The sequence below is a fragment of the Podarcis tiliguerta genome, assembly GCF_965153285.1.
Source record: "Podarcis tiliguerta genome assembly, chromosome: 10".
Taxonomy (NCBI): Eukaryota; Metazoa; Chordata; class Lepidosauria; order Squamata; family Lacertidae; genus Podarcis; species Podarcis tiliguerta.
Genome location: NC_139543.1, coordinates 63,423,426 through 63,442,957, shown reverse-complemented (window position 1 = coordinate 63,442,957; position 19,532 = coordinate 63,423,426). Strand labels below are relative to the sequence as shown.

General features: G+C 45.3%; 2 protein-coding genes across 51 annotated transcripts in view; one reads left to right on the top strand and one right to left on the bottom strand.

The window, feature by feature from the left end:
- LOC310659256 (uncharacterized protein) overlaps positions 1-19,532 on the bottom strand; it is a 516,050-nt gene that overhangs the window by 301,197 nt on the left and 195,321 nt on the right. The gene's annotated exons all lie outside the window — the stretch shown is intronic.
- CELF2 (CUGBP Elav-like family member 2) overlaps positions 1-19,532 on the top strand; it is a 523,411-nt gene that overhangs the window by 330,720 nt on the left and 173,159 nt on the right. For all 50 annotated transcript variants that reach the window (XM_083402110.1, XM_083402120.1, XM_083402090.1 and 47 more), the window contains one exon: positions 18,406-18,602. In XM_083402110.1, coding sequence (XP_083258236.1) covers positions 18,406-18,602 — 197 coding nt within the window. The remainder of the gene's footprint in view (positions 1-18,405; positions 18,603-19,532) is intronic.

The window sequence follows — 19,532 nt, the reverse complement described above, 5'->3', positions numbered from 1 at the left end:
GAGGGATTCTGATTTGCCCAGAGCCACTCAGTGACCCAGCAGCTGAGCTGGGATTTAAACCTCAGCTTCTCAGGTGCTACTGCAGCATGCGACACCCCCCCCCCCCCAAGATTACACTGATGCTGAGAGATGGGGTGCATGCATGCGTGCGCTCACATGCATTGTAAAGGTTATTTTGTTTGAAGTACACTCGGGCAACATGCTGATGAAACATGACAGTTTGGCTGCAGGGCCTGGCTTTCTGTTTAGGAAAATCGAGAGCGTCGCCTTGTTGTCCTTTCCTAGTAAAATAAGGTCATTAGCAATGCAGTGTGCATAGTTCCTTGCAGCGATGGAATCAGCCCAAGGTGGAAGGCTGTGAGGGGGTGCATAGTATTGTCCCAAAAAGGTATCTCTGTTTTTCCTTGAAATCTTCCATAGCCTAAACTCTGATATTCTCATTAATAATCCCTCAAGGGAGTGCAGTGAGTCTGTTTTATCCACTGGGCAGCTGTATCTTCCTGCCCTCATCCATGTCTACATGGAAAGCTTCTGCAGGCATTCTATGCTGTGCCTCCTTCTTCCAAAGGGCAAAGGCAAGACGTGAGCCGGTTGGCTTCTTGGTCCCCTTTGCCATGTGTGCAGCAAAAACAGGAAGCTTCCAAAGGGACTGGAAGCAGAACAAAGAAAGGATGGGAGGGATGGTAAGAAAGCATGTTTTGGGCCCTGCTGGTCCTTCTTCAGGGAAGTTCAGAGAACGTTAAGGTGTGCTACCTATTTCTTAGGCTAGAAATAAGTTAGAGAACACATAGCATGTCTGAATTTTGAATCGCTGTTTCACTAAAGATACAGTTGCCATACGTTCATCTCCCGGTATGCCCCACGGAGAGCCTCAAGGTACATAAATAGCAACACCCTAGTGGTCCCGGGCCCTAAGGAAGTTAGATTGGCTTCAACCAGAGCCAGGGCCTTTTCAACACTGGCTCTGGCCTGGTGGAACGCTCTGCCTCATGAGACCAGGGCCCTGCAGGATCTGATTTCTTTCCGCAGGGCCTGTAAGACAGAGTTGTTCCACCTGGCCTTTGGCTTGGAGTCAATTTGAATCCCTCCCCCTCTTTTCCCCCCCTTTTTTCTTTCTCCTCCTGCGATTGTTTCAATATTTTAATGCTGTATTTTAATCTTGTTTTTAAGATGTATTCATTCAACTTGTTTTTATTATTGCTTGTTAGCCGCCCTGAGCCTGGCCTTGGCTGGGGAGGGCGGGGTATAAATAAAAATTATTATTATTATTATTATTATTATTATTATTATTATTATTATTATCCATTTTGGTAGGCTCGGGTGGCTCGGGCTCGGGCTGCACTGCACAGGGCCATCTTTAGCATATGCACTGCCGGGGTGCAAAGATCCACCCAGTGTGCGCCCCCACCATTGTTAGTGGCCCCGAGGTCACTGCACTCCGCCCCTGGGCCCGAGGGAAGCATCTTCCTGCTGCAGCGGAGACCTCCTGAGTTTCCCCTTCGAGAGGGAGGCCAAACTTCTAAGGGGGTCCCCCGGGTAAAGGTGGCCCTGGCTCTGCACACTGTGACCACTGCCAGCCCAAGCTGGGGGAAGAAGGGTGTGGGTGCTCTGCACGCCACAGACGTTGCCAACCCAAGCCAAGGAAAGAGGCGCATGGCTGCAGCAGAAGCTCCATGTGCTCACGTACCTCTTTCCCCAGCTTGGGCTGGCAGCAGCTCGGGCTGTGCTCTTTTTGGCTCTTCAAGATATGGCACCTCTACTAAAGAAGGACCAGTAGGGTCCAAAATGCATTGGTTTAATGAAACTACCTTGGCTTCCTGCATTGTATTTTTCCCATGCAGAACATTTTACATGGTCAGTCCAACACAGCAGGAGGTTGGACTAACTGATCCTTGAGATCCCTTCCAAGGCTACAGTTTGTGATTCTAACATAAGGATTTTGTTCCCTATTTCAACGTGGACCTATAGATTGCTTTCATTTATTTTGCCGCCGCAGCTGCAGCTTATTATTATTATTATTTTAGTTGTTAAGCCTTCAGAATTATTTTCGTGCCTTCCGATTCCTTTCAGGAAACAGGAATAAGAATGCAAACGAGAAATAATTTAGGAATGCAAAGAAGATGGATGCGAATAATGTGTGAATCAGCAGAAACGCAGAGAATAGGAAGGAGATGGATGTGCATAATAATAGCAAGCAAATAGCAAGAATGCGAATAATCGTAAGAATGTGAATAATGCAAATATGAATAATTAAAAAACGATAAGATGGATAGAAATAATAAGCTGGATATGCATATGAGAGGAAATAAGAGGAAATCTCAAGGGTGTAGAAAGAAAGATATTACTGTCCCAGTGTGTTGCAGAAGACACTTCAGGGACACCCAAATAAGAACAATGGACATATTGTATTATATTATTATAACTATTATATAAAAAGTGAAAAACAAATCTTTAAAATATCAGCAAAAAGGAGAAAAGGACAGTATATATATTTAACTTTTGTAATACTTATCTAGATGCTGAAAAAATATTTTTAAAAATATTCAATACAAGAAATAAACAAAACCAAAGTTTAAAAGTATTTAGGACTTCTGCTCTGTTTTTTGTTCTGGGGGGTGTTGCAGTAGTGTTGTTGCTTTTTTTGTCTGCGTCATCCTTCTCAAAATGACCCTCAGGCATAAAGTAGGGCATACGCTGTAGCTTGCATGTTTTGCCTAAAGCAAGCTAAGATGGTAAGGGGTGTCTGCATTTTGCTTTCATTAAGCAATTATTTCCATTGATATTGGGCACTTAATTAACTTCCTTTGTGCCAAATGAGTTTTCCATTCATTAAAGGGAAGGTGCTAGCATTCTATAGTATAAGTGTTAAAAACCGTGCTATCCTTTAAAACTATGACTGAGTCGAGAATACCTTGAAACTCGAACGGCTCCATTCTTGAACGTTTCAGCTCCCGAACGCTGAAAACTCAGAAGTAAGTGCTCCAGTTTTTGAATGTTTCGGAACATGAACGTCCGACGCACTTCTGCTGTACAAAAACCTTGGAACTCGAACGTTCGGAAGTCGAATGGTCTTCCGGAATGGATTGTGTTTGAGTTCCAAGGTGCCACTGTAATTATTTGGGGGAGTATAATGTTTGACAGTAGAACGGCATCTCTCAGCAAGTTGTGGACTGTCTTTCCTTGGAGGTTGATAAGCAGAGTTTGGGTGACCATCTGTCATGGATGCTTCAGTTTAGCTTCCTGCATTGCAGGGGTTGGACTAGATGATCCTCGGGCTCCCTTCCAACTCTACAGTTCTATGTTTGCAGGGTCTATTTGTCCATTCTGCCTGAGACTTTAAAACTGGGGTCCCCAACTTGGCGCCCATGAGTGCCATGGTACACTTAAACACCCAGAACATGAAGAGCCTTATACATTGCTGAGCAATGGGCCAGACAGGCCCTGAGGGGATCCCTCTCTGTAGTTTACAGTTCCTTGGGAGGAGTCCAGAGGGAAAGGACTAGAGAGGGAAGGAGGAGCCAGGCGCCAGTCCCAGCAACGTTTTCAACCAGGGCAGATTAAAAAGGTAAAGGGACCCCTGACCATTAGGTCCAGTCGTGGCCGACTCTGGAGTTGCAGCACTCATCTTGCTTTATTGGCCGAGGGAGTGCAGCTTCCAGGTCATGTGGCCAGCATGACTAAGCCGCTTCTGGCGAACCAGAGCAGTGCATGGAAACGCTGTTTACCTTCCCACCGGAGCAGTACCTATTTATCTACTTGCACTTTGACATGCTTTCGAACTGCTAGGTTGGCAGGAGCAGGGACCAAGCAACGGGAGCTCACCCCGTCGCGGGGATTCGAACCGCTGACCTTCTGATTGGCAAGTCCTAGGTTCTGTGGTTTAACCCACAGCACCACCCGCGTCCCTTAGATTAGCCTAGATGAATTCTGTTGCATTTTTACTTTTGTGAATAAAAGCTGATCGCACTTCGCATCCTCCGTCCTCTTCCTGACTCATCAATGATCTTTCATTCCTGACAGCCCTTTGGCATATATATACAGTGGTACCTCGGGTTACAAACTTAATTTGTTCCGGAGGTCAGTTCTTAACCTGAAACTGTTCTTAACCTGAGGTACCACTTTAGCTAATAGGGCCTCCCGCTGCTGCCTCGGCGTGATTTCTGTTCTCATCCTGAGGTAAAGTTCTTAACCCAAGGTACTAGTTCTGGGTTAGCGGAGTCTGTAACCCGAAGTGTTTGTAACCCGAGGTACCACTGTAGATATATAGAGAGGTGATAGAGGTAGGTATTTGGTTTTTAGGGCAGTTTTTGGATGGTGGGGGTTGCCTGTGCTTTTTGGGTGGGGGGAGCTGTAGACATTTCATCTGTTCAGAGGAGAAGGCTCTGGCCTTCATTGTCTGTGAAATGGGTACTTTTTGGTGCCCATGCCAGTCCCCCCTCACACCCAATTTCCTTTTTTTTAAATTAATCTTTATTTATTTAAAATGCAAACATACGAACATACAATGAAGGTAAGTATAGCAAAGTTAAATACAAAAAGAAAAGATCATCACGACATGAAAGCAATAAAAAATCAAAAAAGACAAAATAAAAGGAAAAAAGAAATGGGGAAAAAGAACCAAAAATTTATACAACATCATGTCTATCAAATAAAATTTTCCAATCGTTCTCATTATACTTTTTGTATTGTCATGGTTTTTTTGCAGTTTTATTTTATATCCTTTTTCATACATTCCACTAAGGTATTTGTCTCATTTATTTATTGTTCACAAGTGTCATTCCAGTTCTGCTAAGATGGTATCATTTTTACAATATAATCTTATATATTCCTTAAATATTTCCCATTCTCCATATGTTTTCTGGTTTAAGGCTGCTCCCCCCCCCCCCCGATTTCCACATGTTACCTTAAACCCCGAAATAATGCGACCCATGCTATAAAATATGCTGTACTCGTGAGGTGTGTCCATCTCCCCACCAACTTCCATTTTTTTCCCCTTGGCATCCACAATACTTAGGAAGCATCATTTTTTTCAGATTTGCTCTCCAGTAGTTATGGCAAAGAGAAGTTGAAAAGCACAACTTGTAAGCTACTTTTCTAGCCTTTAAAGAACAAGGTGTCACCTTCTCCCTCTGAGGGGTTGTCACTCTAAATTAGTGTTTTTCCTCAATTAACCTTTTTAAACCTTTCAGTGTGTGAGAAGCTGAGCTTTTCAAATGCACCATGACACATTTCACGCTAACCTAATGGAATGCAGCAGCATGGGACCTACGGTTTCTGGGGGTTATGCAAACCACAGTGATCTTTTAACTAGAGTTCCAAAGACAGAATAATCTTTGCTGTAGCACCACTAAAGGCCTTGCTCTGTATGAGGCAGTTTTCAGGTCTATGCCATTCTTTTGGTCCAGATTGTGAAAAATAAATCAGGTTCTGTATGTGTTCTGCATCTGTTGATGTTCATGTGTGTGGGCCCCTCCTCCTAATAATGTCTAATTAATGGGAACTAATAACCTACAACTGGGACGCGGGTGGCACTGTGGTCTAAGCCACAGAGCCTAGGGCTTGCCGATCAGAAGGTCGGCGGTTCGAATCCCCACGATGGGGTGAGCTCCCGTTGCTCGGTCCCAGCTCCTGCCAACCTAGCAGTTCGAAAGCACGTCAAAATGCAAGTAGATAAATAGGGAAGGTAAACGGTGTTTCCGTGCGCTTCTCTGGCTTCGCCAGAAGCGGCTGAGTCATGCTGGGCACATGCCCAGAAGCATTACGCTGGCTCCCTCGGCCAGTAAAGCGAGATGAGTGCCGCAACCCCAGAGTCGTCCGCTACTGGACCTAACAGTCAGGGGTCCCTTTACCTTTTCATAACCTACAAGCTTCTGAAAGGGGACGCAAGATCAGGTTAGATTTCATCAATAAAAATATTGACATGCAAGGAAAATATTTATTTATTTGAATCCTTTCTATATATCGCACAGAGAGAGAATCACACACAGAGAGAATCATAGAACCTCTGCTTAAACACCTCCAAAGAAGGAGAGTCCACTGTTTCCCTATGGATTCTGTTTCACTTTTGAATGACTCTTACCATCAGAAAGTTCCTCCTGGTGTTTAGTTGGAAGTTTTGAACTACAATTCCCATCAGACCCTGCAAGTATGGCCAGTGGTCAGGGGTAGTGGGAACTGTAGTGCAAAACATCTAGAGCAGCGGTTCTCAACCTGTGGGTCCCCAGATGTTGTTGGACTACAACTCCCATCATCCCTGAGCTCTGGCCTTGCTAGCTAGGGGTGATGGGAGTTGTAGTCCAACAACATCTGGGGACCCACAGGTTGAGAACCACTAATCCAGAGTATGCCATGTTGGCTATTCCTGCAATAAAGCAGTTTCATTCTCCGCCTGCTCAGTCTGTTGCTACCTGTTGATGTGCACCTGTTCCCTCTTATTAATGGTTCTCTGTCTGTTAAACAGACTTGGATGAGATAGACCCTCAAATTGAGCACTGTTCTCTGTAAAGCAGGACTCATGGCTACTCTAGAGACAGGCCGCTTTGTTGTTGTTGTTTAGTCATTTAGTTGTGTCCGACTCTTCGTGACCCCATGGACCAGAGCACGCCAGGCACTCCTGTCTTCCACTGCGTACCGCAGCTTGGTCAAACTCATGCTGGTAGCTTCAAGAACACTGTCCAACCATCTCGTCCTCTGTCGTCCTCTTCTCCTTGTGATCTTTCCCAACATCAGGGTCTTTTCCAGAGAGTCTTCTCTTCTCATGAGGTGGCCAAAGTATTAGAGTCTCAGCTTCAGGATCTGTCCTTCCAGTGAGCACTGAGGGCTGATTTCCTTCAGAATGGATAGGCTTGATCTTCTTGCAGTCCATGGGACTCTCAAGAGTCTCTTCCAGCACCACAATTCAAAAGCATCAATTCTTCAGCGATCAGCCTTCTTTATGGTCCAGCTCTCACTCCCATACATCACTACTGGGAAAACCATAGCTTTAACTATACGGACCTTTTTGGCAAGGTGATGTCTCTGCTTTTTGAGATGCTGTCTAGGTTTGTCATTGCTTTTCTCCCAAGAAGCAGGCTTTTTTTAATTCCGTGGCTGCTGTCACCATCTGCAGTGATCATGGAGCCCAAGAAAGTAAATTCTCTCCCTGCTTCCATTTCTTTCCCCTTCTATTTGCCAGGAGGTGATGGGACCAGTGCCCATGATCTTCGTTTTTTTGATGTTGAGCTTCAAACCATATTTTGTGCTCACCTCTTTCACCCTAGACCTGCCCAATGCAGAAGCTTCAGATTGACTTCTCATCACATGGGTTGATGCTGCAAGCTTCCCTAGCCCCTCGGTGTAGGATCTGGAGAGGGCTTGCCAATCTCAGGGTCTGAGCTCAGCCTCTTCCTTTCAGTGCCTGAAGAAAGCTCTGGTTTGCCCAAGGGCAAATGGGCAGAGCATTTAGTACCAGTGAACTCCTAGCAAAGTCAGGAGAAGGAACAGGAACCGCTGTTCCAGTGCCAGCCTTTGAGCTTTTTCTTTCCTATGAAATAAGGATGTCGAGGATGGAAGGCAGGAAGCAGGCTTGACCTTTCCAGAATGACCAACAGCTGCCCAGTAGACTGAAGGCTCTTCTTATCCTATCCAGTAAAAATTACAGAGGTGGAAAATCTGCCAAAGTTTTGCTTCTAGGGACTTGGACCAGCTAGAATGAAACATTTTCCTCTTTAAAAAAAACAACAACAGCACACGCTTCAAAGTGCCAAGCAAAACAGATTGTTGCAACTTCACATGACAAAGCAACAAGCACCATGCTGTGTAAGAATGCACTTCCATGCGTGTGCATACGGAAGAAAAACGACCTTTGGAAGTGATAGCAGAATGCGCCCATTTCAAAAGGAACTGTGCGATTATATCTTGCATGGTCATCTTTCATTCTCATTAGGCATTCTTTGTAAGGCTCTCTTTGAAGACGGAGACTGTGCGAGCATGCAGCGTAGGGTCTTCAGATCTACAACCGTGTAGAGAGGAGAGTCTGTGTAATTAGACTTATCTATTTTTTATTTTTTTAAAAAACAATCTGGTTTCATTGGAAGAATAGATAAACATATCTATATCCATGTCCATCTCCCGCAAATGGCTGCTGAGCAGATGTCCATAATACAGATCTTTAGATTGCATAGAGAAAATCTGGATCTGTGAGTGTGTATTTTAAGTGTCCTTGCATACTGACATCTGCGCAGGTCAGCGGCAAGCGAGTTTAAGGTTGAGATAAGGCTGTTATAAAAATTGCTTGTGTGTTTGCTTATGGACTACGGTACAGTTCTGGTCGCCTCACCTCACAAACGATGTCGCAGAGTTGGAAAAAGGTTCAGGGCAACCAAAATTATTAAAGAGATGGAACAACTGCCCTATGCCACATCTGGGACTTTTTGGTGGCTGTGGGAACAGGATGCTGGACTAGATGGGCCATTGGTCTGATACAGCAGGATTTTGTTACACTGTTATGTTCTTAGATTTGGGGCAGGGATTAGGCAGGTGATGGATGTGATACCCCCATGTTGCATAGACCACCTCTGCTTGAACAATTGCAAGGAGGAGTTAGGTGGCTACTGCTTGCTACCTCTCTCAATTTCAGCCAAACGTCTATACCAAGCTTCCTCAACCTCGGCCCTCCAGATGTTTTTGGCCTACAACTCCCATAATCCCTAGCTAGCAGGACCAGCGGTCAGGGATGATGAGAATTGTAGTCTTAAAACATCTGGAGGGCTGAGGTTGAGGAAGCCTGGTCTACACCTTCCTCACCTCCAAGGGCCCAAAAACTTTGCTTGTGGCAAGAAGAGATTGCAGAGGTTGTTGCTCCCAACTCTTCCCCAGTGGAGATTCAGAGCAGTTCCACAAGCTGTTTAGCCTACCCTGGGAAGCATTTGGTTTGTGTTTCTCTCAGATATCAGTCTGGGAACACATGTTTCTTGTGACAATGTATAGGTCTACCCTATTTTGAGTTGGGAAATAATAATCTCCAGTTGTTATCTCACCTTATCGCTTTCTGCTGGCTCTCTGTCAACACAGCAGTGGCGACACACACATTGTTGTTGATCTTCAGTCGTTTAGTCGTGTCCGACTCTTCGTGACCCCATGGACCAGAGCACGCCAGGCACTCCTGTCTTCCACTGCCTCCCGCAGTTTGGTCAAACTCATGCTGGTAGCTTCGAGAACACTGTCCCACCATCTCGTCCTCTGTCGTCCCCTTCTCCTTGTGCCCTCCATCTTTCCCAACATCAGGGTCTTTTCCAGGGAGTCTTCTCTTCTCATGAGGTGGCCAAAGTATTGGAGCCTCAGCTTCAGGATCTGTCCTTCCAGTGAGCACTTAGGGCTGATTTCCTTCAGAATGGAGAGGTTTGATCTTCTTGCAGTCCATGGGGCTCTCAAGAGTCTCCTCCAGCACCATAATTCAAAAGCATAAATGCACTTTAAAAATCATGGGTTAGTCATACTCAGGGTAGACCTATTGAAACCTCTCTGAGTATTACAGAGTTGACTGTCACCCTATCATTTTAATCCTGGCGCTACTTTTGCCTTGGACAGGTTGGGCTTCTTCTAATGGAAACCAGCCTTTCAAAGTAAGATTATTGCTGTTTGCCAATGCATCTTCATTAACAGTGTTATCGTTGCCTGACATTTATCTTATAATTTTCCAGAGCTGGCTGTTTTGTCTCTGCAGAAACCCAAATTGCAGTTGAAACGAGTCAGATAATAAAAGTGTCTACAGAGAGTGATCGCATATGACTCGCTACCCTTGCCTGAGTAGTCTCTGATTAAGAAACATTTTGAGATATTTAATGCCTGCTGCATATCCTTGTTCCATATCTACCGTGGAGCTATTCATAGGAAGTGAGGCTGGTGGGGAATAAATCAGGTCACCTGCTAAAAAAAAAATAGTTACCGTATTTTTCGCTCTATAACACACACCCGACCATAACACGCACGTAGTTTTTAGAGGAGGAAAATCCGTAGGCATGCAACCCGTAGGCATTCCCTCCATAACACGCACAGACATTTCCCCTTACTTTCTAGGAGGGAAAAAGTGAGTATTATGGTGCAGAAAATACGGTACTTCATGTTTTGGGGGACTTTTTTTTAAGAAAAAAGATTGGTAAATCTCTAGAAACATTTATCTTGTGCTTTCTGCACATCAGTCCTATGAGGTAGCTTAGAATGGTAGGGAATGGCTAACCCAATAAACTTCATAGGTAAGAGAGGCTTTGAACTGAAGGATGGGGGATAATTCACCAATCTAACCAATATATTACTCTCAAATGGGGCAGGTTTCCAGGGACCGCTGCTGTATACTTACTGCATACAGACAGCACTTTATGCTGTCGATGTTTCCTTGCCTGATAATGTTCATGGTTTATGCGATCTTTCACAAAACATAAAAGCCATTTCTGGAAATTTAGTGGAAGTTTAGTGCTAACTTCCATGTTGATTGCTTCCGGGGGGCGGGGGGCAGCACATTTTGTTCCATGTTTCTAGGAAAAGCATGGAACAAAATTTTGGGGGGTATTACTTCAGTCCCCAAGAGCAGGTTGGATCACATGGGCAATAGATAGAAAAGTCGTCTTGAAAGCCAAAGTCTCAAGACTTTAGGATGCTGGAGAGGGGATAGAGAGACACCTGCAAGAAGAGTCGATGTTTCTGGGATGGTGGGAATGTTCGCTTTAATAACTCTTAACAGTTGCAGTTATCTCTCTTCATCACGACTGTACTTATTCCCCCCCAGCTCCTTATACCTAAGGACTTGAGCTCTTTTAAGTTCATGACTGTAAATCAATTTAGATAGTGCCTCAAAGCATAGAGTCAAGAAACTGGCGTTGGTCCAGAGTGAATTAATCTGAAATTAATTTGATTTTGAAAAGCTCCATCTGGCTGTGTTTGGAAAAGGCAGTTAGACAGAGAGAGAAAGATATAAACAAACGATCATCTGTATTCTCCGCGCCAGATGTTTTGTGGGGTGTCCCCCCTCCTTTTTAAAAACCAAAAACCCTCAGAGTTTTTTTGAAAAAGTGGTGGCAATGGTGATGATGCTGTCTCTCTGTGTCTCTCTCTGTTTCTGTCAAAATGGCAATCCTATTACAGGTTTCACCAATGGAGCTATTTCATTTATTCCTTTATTCTGATCGTTAGGAGATGGGAGAGCAGGGGAATCTTTGTGAGAGGCGTGAGATACCAAGCTAACAAAGAGGGGGAAAGCATGGAAATTGTCAACACAAAAGGAATCCCACATTCTGCTTTCATTGACAAGAATCGTGTGATTTAAGCATAGCTGAAAAATTGCTGATATTCTTTAACGCAGAGCCCTTTAAACTGAAATAGTTAAGGCCCTTGCATTCTCCCTTTGCTGTTGGAGGCAGTGTGTGTTTCATAGAATCATGAGCTTGCATAGTTGGAAGGGACCTCAGGGGTCATCTAGTCCAACCCCCTGCAAGGCAGCAATCCAAGTTGATGGGAATCACCAGTGTTGTTGCACTCAGGTCCGGCTTGTGGGCTTTGCATGGAGAAGGTTCATCACTGGTGTCTTCACTCAAAGGGAGCCAGGAAAGTGAAAGGCGCTTTGTCAGAGAGAGTCAAGAGTATATCATCATCATCATCTTTTTAAAATAATAATATTTATTAAAAAATTCCAATCAAACCAAATTACATATTCCAAATGATCCAGTAATCAAACAATCCCAATGTTATGCCTAATTATTATTATTATTATTATTATTTAGCTGACTTCCCATGCTTCGAGATCGGAGGGAATCCTAATCATCTCATAGTTCTACTGCATTTCAAAATATTACAATAATTCCCTTAATACATTCTGATGTTAATCCTAATCCTCCTCCTCATCATCATTTGTACCCCACTCTCCAGCCAGAAAGGCTCCCAGTGTGGCTTACATATAGTCCATTAAAACAAAACAGTCCCTGCCCACAGGCTTACACACACACACACACACACACACACATATGGAATGACACACAAGGTGAAAGGGACAGGGAGGGAAGAGGAAAAGATAAAACCCAAGCACCAATTCTTAAACAGTTGTTCTTATAATGATCAGCTTGCATAGTTCAGGGGCGGGGGGTGCCTGATGGAGCTGGTCTTTGGGGAAAGCTGGTGTATGCAAAAGGTTCGGCACCCTCAGGCAGGGCCTGGAAAGACCTCTTTCCTTAAACCTGGGACTCTTGAGACTCTTGAGAGCCACTGCCAGGCAGATCAGACAACATTGTGCCTGAGACAGCACAATGCAGCCTCCCATGTTCCCATGGCAATACTGGGTAGATGGACTGGTCATTGTCCTGCTGATTTAAATGGAACCAGAGGAGACTGGTGTATAAGTTCTTGAGGAAATCAGGCTTTGCAAATTCTGATGGAAAGTGAACCCAGTTCCATGACTTTGGCTAAGGGGTTGGTCAGAACTTCTGCACCGGATTCTGCTATTCTCAAAATGTTACAACACAGTTGTACATTTAAATTGGCATTTTGATTGGGTTTTTAATAATAATAATAATAATAATAATAATAATAATAATAATAATATCTTTATTGTCATTGCCCCCTTCAGGGACAACGAAATTACTTGGCTGCTCCATAAAAACACTAATTAAACAATACAGTATAATACAGCAAGGGAGATTAGATGACTTTCAAAGTCCGGGCTTCCCATTCAGGGCCGAGATTGCTCTGGAGAAGAAGCTGTTCTTAAGACGGCTCGTTCTTGTCTTCATCGTCCTGTATCTCCATCCCGACGGCAAGAGCTCGAAGAGACAGTGACCAGGATGCGATGGATCTTTTACTATGTCCAGTGCCTTCCTATGGCACCTTTAAAAAAATAGATTAAAGTGGACGCTCAGATGGCGAATGTGATCTGTGCGGGATGCACGTTCGCAACCCATAGCGTCCGCAACATGCGTCTGCGCACACACGGGTTGCGATTCGGCGCTTCTGTGCATGCGCAAAGTGCGATTTAGCGCTTCTGTGCATGCGCAATTGCTGAAACCCAGAAGTAACCCATTCCGGTATTTCTGGGTTTTGGCGGTCCGCAACCCGGAAAAACACAACCTGAAGAGGCTGTAACCCGAGGTATGACTGTACTGTAGGCGCAGTACAGAATGATGAGATAAATAGACATTCCAAAGTCACACAGACTGGGGGTGAAACAGATTCGCCCACCCTTAGGCTGGTGTCGAACCACGCAGGAGCAGGTCCTTTGCTCCCTAAGCCTTTCAATCAGTTGTTGTGGAGTGTGGGTTGTGTAGGCTGCTTGCGGAGACTCCAAAAGGTCTGGCAAGGCTCTTGGGCCTTGCACCTGACAGCCCTGCTTTAAAGCATGCCCAGCTGGGAGTTCCAGACTTGTTTTCAAGGAAGCTATTTAGATAATGCAGCCGCATTGGATCCGATCAACGTAGCTTTCGCTTGGGTCATGCGCTCTCGGAAATTACTAAAATAGCCTCCTGCATCTCTTAAATCCGGCTGGTATGCCCGTCACATGTGTCTGTGCCAATCTTGAAATGTGTTGCATCGCGCAGCATTTCCTGGAGTTAATTGCTTGGATTTAGTTCTCTGGAGTTGGCACTCGGCTCCTGAACACAAGCTCAGCGGTGCGAACTTCCCCCTTCCTTGCTTGGAAGGGCAGCTGCGCAGCGACGGGGACGGGCCTCCGGAAACCTCGGGCTACACAACGTGGCAATAAACATGAACAAGCAAAACCCTCTATCCAATTTTGCAAGAAGGAAACCAGAATGCACTTAAAACAACAACAGCGCTCCCAACCACAGCAGCTAAAGCTGGGATTAGCAATCCTGTTAATGCATTATCCCTCTCCCCCATGCACACAGAATACATACCGCAGCATAGTCTTCCTCTCCCATCAGCCGTGACATCATCACACCTCTCCTTAAGCTCCCGGTCGCACTCCGCATCAATGTCAAACCTTTAATCCTTTTAAAGCTCCCCATCTCTCTGCTTCTGACCACATGTCCTCTCCAGAACCATTAATGAAACGGGACCCTGGTGGGCAGTGCATGGCAGTGGGTGGTGGATGGCAGGGGTAGAGTCCGGGCACCCACATTAAAAAAATTATGGGTGCCCAGGCACCAAGGGCCCGCTGGAGTTGGCACCAGTGCGTGTAATCCACCCAACCCACAAATGGTCCTTTATTCATACACACACACACACACACACACACATATCAGTTCCAACAATCATACAACAAATCTTCTCATCTTATACAATATTTTAGACTTCCATCAACACCTCTGATGATTTCCTGTTCTTCACCACTTATTCTGCATTTCTTAATTTCTATATTACATTTAAATGTCCTTAACTAATAATTCTCTTCATAGTCTTTTTTCCAGTACAGTGGTAGGTACCTCAGGATGCAAACAGGATCCATTCCGGAGCCCTGTTCACATCCTGAATGGAATGTAAGACAGGACGGCGCGTAGGCACGTGCGGCGTTTTGCCGCTTCCACGCATGCGTGCGACATCATTGTGGGCGTCTGCGCATGCGCGAGCAGCGAAACCCGGAAGTAACACACTCGGTTACTTCCGGGTTGCCGCGGAGTGCAACCCGAAAGCGCTCAACCTGAAGCACATTCAACCCAAGGTATGACTGCATTTCAAAAAAATCCTCCTTACAAAACTTCTTGCAGTCCTACTAGCGCAATCTGTTCATCACAATCACTTTTCAAATAGTTCATATATTTACTCCAGTCTTCTAAGAATCTCTGATCCCGCAGAAAAAATCTCTGATCCCGCAGAGAAAGATCTAGCACAGTTGGTAGAGCATGGGACGCTATGATTCTTTATCGGGATCTGCTGCCCCTGTGGATCTTGCCGCCTGAGGCGGTTGTCTCACCTTGCCTCATGGGTGGGCCGGTCCTGACTGTGGCTCTGAGACAGGCAGCCTACCAAAGCAGTGAACACCCTCATATTAAGGAAAAGAAGCATTGCATCAGCCACCCACCTGCCCAGGTGACATTTGGGGCTTAGGCGAGGGGAAGGGCCAGTTGTAAAAAACCAACCTTACCTCATGCTTCATGCATAGATGGAATGGAAAAAAGAGTAACTGAGTTTGATCTACAGGAGGAGGGTGAGTGTTTCTTGCTGTAGGGAAAGCTGGAGAAGAATGGAAGGGGGAGTCAAATGATTTTTCTTGGATGTGTGTCAAGGCAGGAATGGAATGGGGAGTGGGAGATCTTCCCTAAAGCGGCCGCCCTTCTGGGATCCGAGATCAAGTTCCACAGCATCCCTAAAAGGATGTCTGGAGCCCCGTCCTCTTCTCCACACCCCAACTGTGATCCAAGGGACCCAGGACAAAGAAAGAGGCAACGTTGGGTAATTGAAATGGCAGAACGACGCAAGGTTAGGCAAGCAGCGGAACTGGTGATCAAACTTTTCATCATTGGTTTTGAAACGTGCCTTTTATGCCATTCCCTCGCTCCTTTCAGGACTTGGGAGGGCTGCAAAGAAAGGAGTTAATCGAGGCGTATTAATGTGTTCAGGTGTGCTTATGCTTCGGGAGAGACGAGGCAGGGGCCGCCGAGTGATTTCTCCGTGCGCAAGTTTGTAGCCCCGGGGCACGGAACACACTCGTAGTCTCCCCTCTTCCGATATTTAATTTGTGCCTCCTATGTGAGCGGCGCACGTCATCTTTGCGTTGTGTCCGCAGGCTTTAACCCTTGAATGAGGGAGACAGTGTAGGCACACAGGGCCATCACTTGAGGCAAAGGATGTTGAAATCTGTCAATTTCAATTCCTTTGAATTTCTCATTATTCCAATCTTAAATTCACTTTTCCACATTTGTTTATTTTATTTTTGTTAAGTTGTGGTAACACTCATACCTTATGGGACACTGGTGGTGATGGGAAGTGTGTGGCGCTGTGGGTTAAACCACAGAGTCTAGGACTTGCCGATCAGAAGGTCGGCGGTTCGAATCCCCGCGACAGGGTGAGCACCCATTGCTCGGTCCCTGCTCCTGCCAACCTAGCAGTTCAAAAGCATGACGTGCAAGTAGATAAATAGGTACAGCTCCGGCGGGAAGGTAAACGGCATTTCCGTGTGCTGCTCTGGTTCGCCAGAAGCAGCTTAGTCATGCTGGCCACATGCTGTACACCGGATCCCTCGGCCAATAAGTGAGATGAGCGCCACAACCCCAGAGTCGGTCACAACTGGACCTAATGGTCAGGGGCCCCTTTACTTTTACCTTTAACAGTCACACCTTACATTTAAAGCACTATGATGCCACTTTACATGGGTATGGCTTCTGCCAAAGAATTCTGGGAGCTGTAGTTTGTTAAGGGTGCTGAGGGTTGTTAGCCGATTCCTCTTCCTCTCAGTGTGTTACAATTCTCAGAGCGGTTTAACCGTCAATATTTCTTCACAGGGAACTCTGGGAATTGTAGCCCTGTGACGGGGATGGGGAACTATCCTAACAACTCTCAACACTTTTAACAAACTGCAACTCCCAGAATTCTTTGGGGCAATCCAGGAGTGTTTTAAGGTGATATCACAGTGTTCTCAATGTATTGTGTGAATGTGGTGAAGCTCTGAACTGTATTGTGCTTAGGGGTTTTAATGGTGATTTATCACTGCTCCCTTCATTGTTATTGTTGATTTCATAACATTTTATGTTGCTGTGAGCCGACATGGTTGGGCTGTTCCCCTAAAGGTGGCATAGAACTAATTGTATACATGAATGAATGAAATAACTTGGCTCAGTATCGCTGTAGTGAATGGGGAGCTTCTCTCGTGCTATTTCCGTTAATTGCACTGGTCAAAGGAAACCCTCCAGTGAGATGTGCCTCAAGGGTCAGATCCCGCTGGCTACTACTCTGGCAACCTAAACTGTGTTCATAATCTGCAGGTAAACCTCTGTATCTTGGTATCTGAAGACGTGTGCATGCACACGAAAGCTTATACCCAGAACAAACTTAGTTGGTCTCTAAGGTGCTGCTGGACAATTTTTTTAATTTTTTAATTTATTTTGACTGTGTCAGACCAATACCTGACTCTATACAGTGGTACCTTGGGTTAAGTACTTAAATCATTCTGTAGGTCCATTCTTAACACCCTCCCTTCAAATGTGAAGGAAATAAGCAGCTATCCTATCTTTAAAAAGCTTCTGAAGGCAGCCCTGTTTAGGGAAGTTTTTAATATTTAATGCTGTACTGTTTTTAACATTTGATTGGGAGCCTCCCAGAGTGGCTGGGGAGACTCAGCCAGATGGGCGGGGTATAAATAATAAATTATTATTATTATTATTATTATTATTATTATTATTATTATTAAACCTGAAACTGTTCTTAACCTGAGGTACCACTTTAGCTAATGGGGCCTCCTGCTGCCGCCGCGTGAATTCTGTTCTCATCCTGAAGCAAAGTTCTTAACCTGAGGTACTATTTCTGAGTTAGCGGAGTCTGTAACCTGAAGCGTCTGTAACCCGAGGTACCACTGTATTTCGCAGAGGACCTGTGGATTGTGGCTGACCTCATATGACCTCACACCGGTGATGAGAAAAACCCCGGAGCCAGAGTGAACAGAATTGTGTGCACAGCCTTGTTCGCCATGAAGCAGACTGCTTCGGGTGGAAGAGTATAGGGGGGACAGGTGAAGGCAGAAACTGATATCAGAATAATGTAGTGAGGTGTTGCTGTTGTGTGTGTTTTTTTTAAGCATTGGTTCTTAAGCAAAGTAGGAGTGGAGGAGGCCACTCTTTGGATTCTGCTGCAGGAAGTAAAATATCATTGTCCTACACTATATTGGCAGCAAGGAATCTGCCTGGCCGGAGCATTTTTTTCCTGTTTTGTGCAACAATATGACACATGCAGAGGCCGGTTTTTGCAGTACTCATCGGATATCTTGCCGGCTGCTTTATATGCCCTTTCACGTGACTTTTGAGTGTTTCAGAATCCAAACACACTTGCACTGGGGGCGGATATTCTGCTGCCTCGGGAACCCTCGTGGGGGAAGGGTGTCCTTGCACTGATTTTCTGTTCTGCCGGAGAGCAGCGTGCTTGCACAGTAGCCCCCGTACGTCTCCTTAAAATGGCCTTTTCTTTTGAGAGCCACAAGCGCCGTTTTGTGACTTGAGCTTGGCACCCTCTTTGTACGTGATGGATTCAAGTGGCCGCTTGCAGTCGGAGAATAACGTAATGACACGTTTTCGCTGTTGTTTGTTCACGGCATTAACATGGTATTTTGTTGGCGGTGGCACTTAATCAGTTTGGAAGCGTTAGTTGTGCTCTATTTCCCTCTCCATTGACTGTTGCTTGTTATTCCTTTTCTGCTTGCAAATGACATTATTTCCAAAAAGAGAAAACGTTCCCGCTGACGGCGCTCTCCTTTCCCCCTTTCTCTCTCTCTCTCTCCAGTAACGGCACAGCTAACAAGATGAATGGAGCTTTGGATCACTCAGATCAGCCAGACCCAGATGCCATTAAGATGTTTGTCGGACAGATCCCCCGTTCGTGGTCAGAAAAGGAGCTAAAGGAACTTTTTGAGCCTTACGGAGCTGTCTACCAGATCAACGTTCTCCGAGATCGGAGCCAGAATCCTCCCCAAAGCAAAGGTATGGCAAGACAACAACAGTGGGGTGAGAATGAGGTTCTTCTTGGGACAGGGACAGGTTGGTTTCTACAACCAAAACTCCCATCGCATTCATCCAGTGTTTCTAATGATGGTTGCATCTAGGGAGGGAGAGTATCGTTTGGGTTCTTGCTCCCATATGGAATCGTCTTGAGGAATGTGTGAGAATCATGAATACGGGTTTGAATTTTATTTGCAGTTTTGAGATTTCTGTTGTGTCTTCAAACAGGGGGAGGGATGGGTTAGGGCTGTGCAACAACAACAATAATAAAGGATACTGCTTCTTTCTGAAAACACAGAGATGTTCTCTTGAACCCTAGCACATTTATAATGGGAGGAGTGAGATGTTGCAGCGTGGAACGCTGCTGTTCAGGATCCAGGATTCTTTGTTATGTTTCCAATCTCCCTTCCTCCACCTCCTGCTCCCATCCATCCTGCAGTCAGCATTTCATAGGTATTGAACACAACTTTTATTTCCACCATCCCCTCCCATTACATTTTCCTCCCTCTAAACTTTCATTGCACTTCTGCAAACACTGGGGGTTTCCAAGAGCCTGTTGATATCTCTATCTTGTATGCGGCTGATGCCCTTTTGGCTGCATACGTAGGGATGGGGAGAAATTCAATTCAGTGCAATTAAATTCTTCCCTAATCAGTGCTCTGAGAAACAATATGCAGACAGAAACCCAGCTCTTCTTCGAATTTTGCAAGGCAGTTCTCCAGCCCAAGTCAAGTGCACATAAATGCAGGTGTTGGGGTGAGGTCTACGTATAAATGTGTATACCTGTATTAGTGAACGTAAAATGCAAACATGCATTACAGTAGGCAAGACCGGTTTGCAAAAGTGTCCATATTGGGCAAAACTGCACACAAAAATGTGCAGAAGGTCCCAGGTTCAATCCCCAGTAGTGGG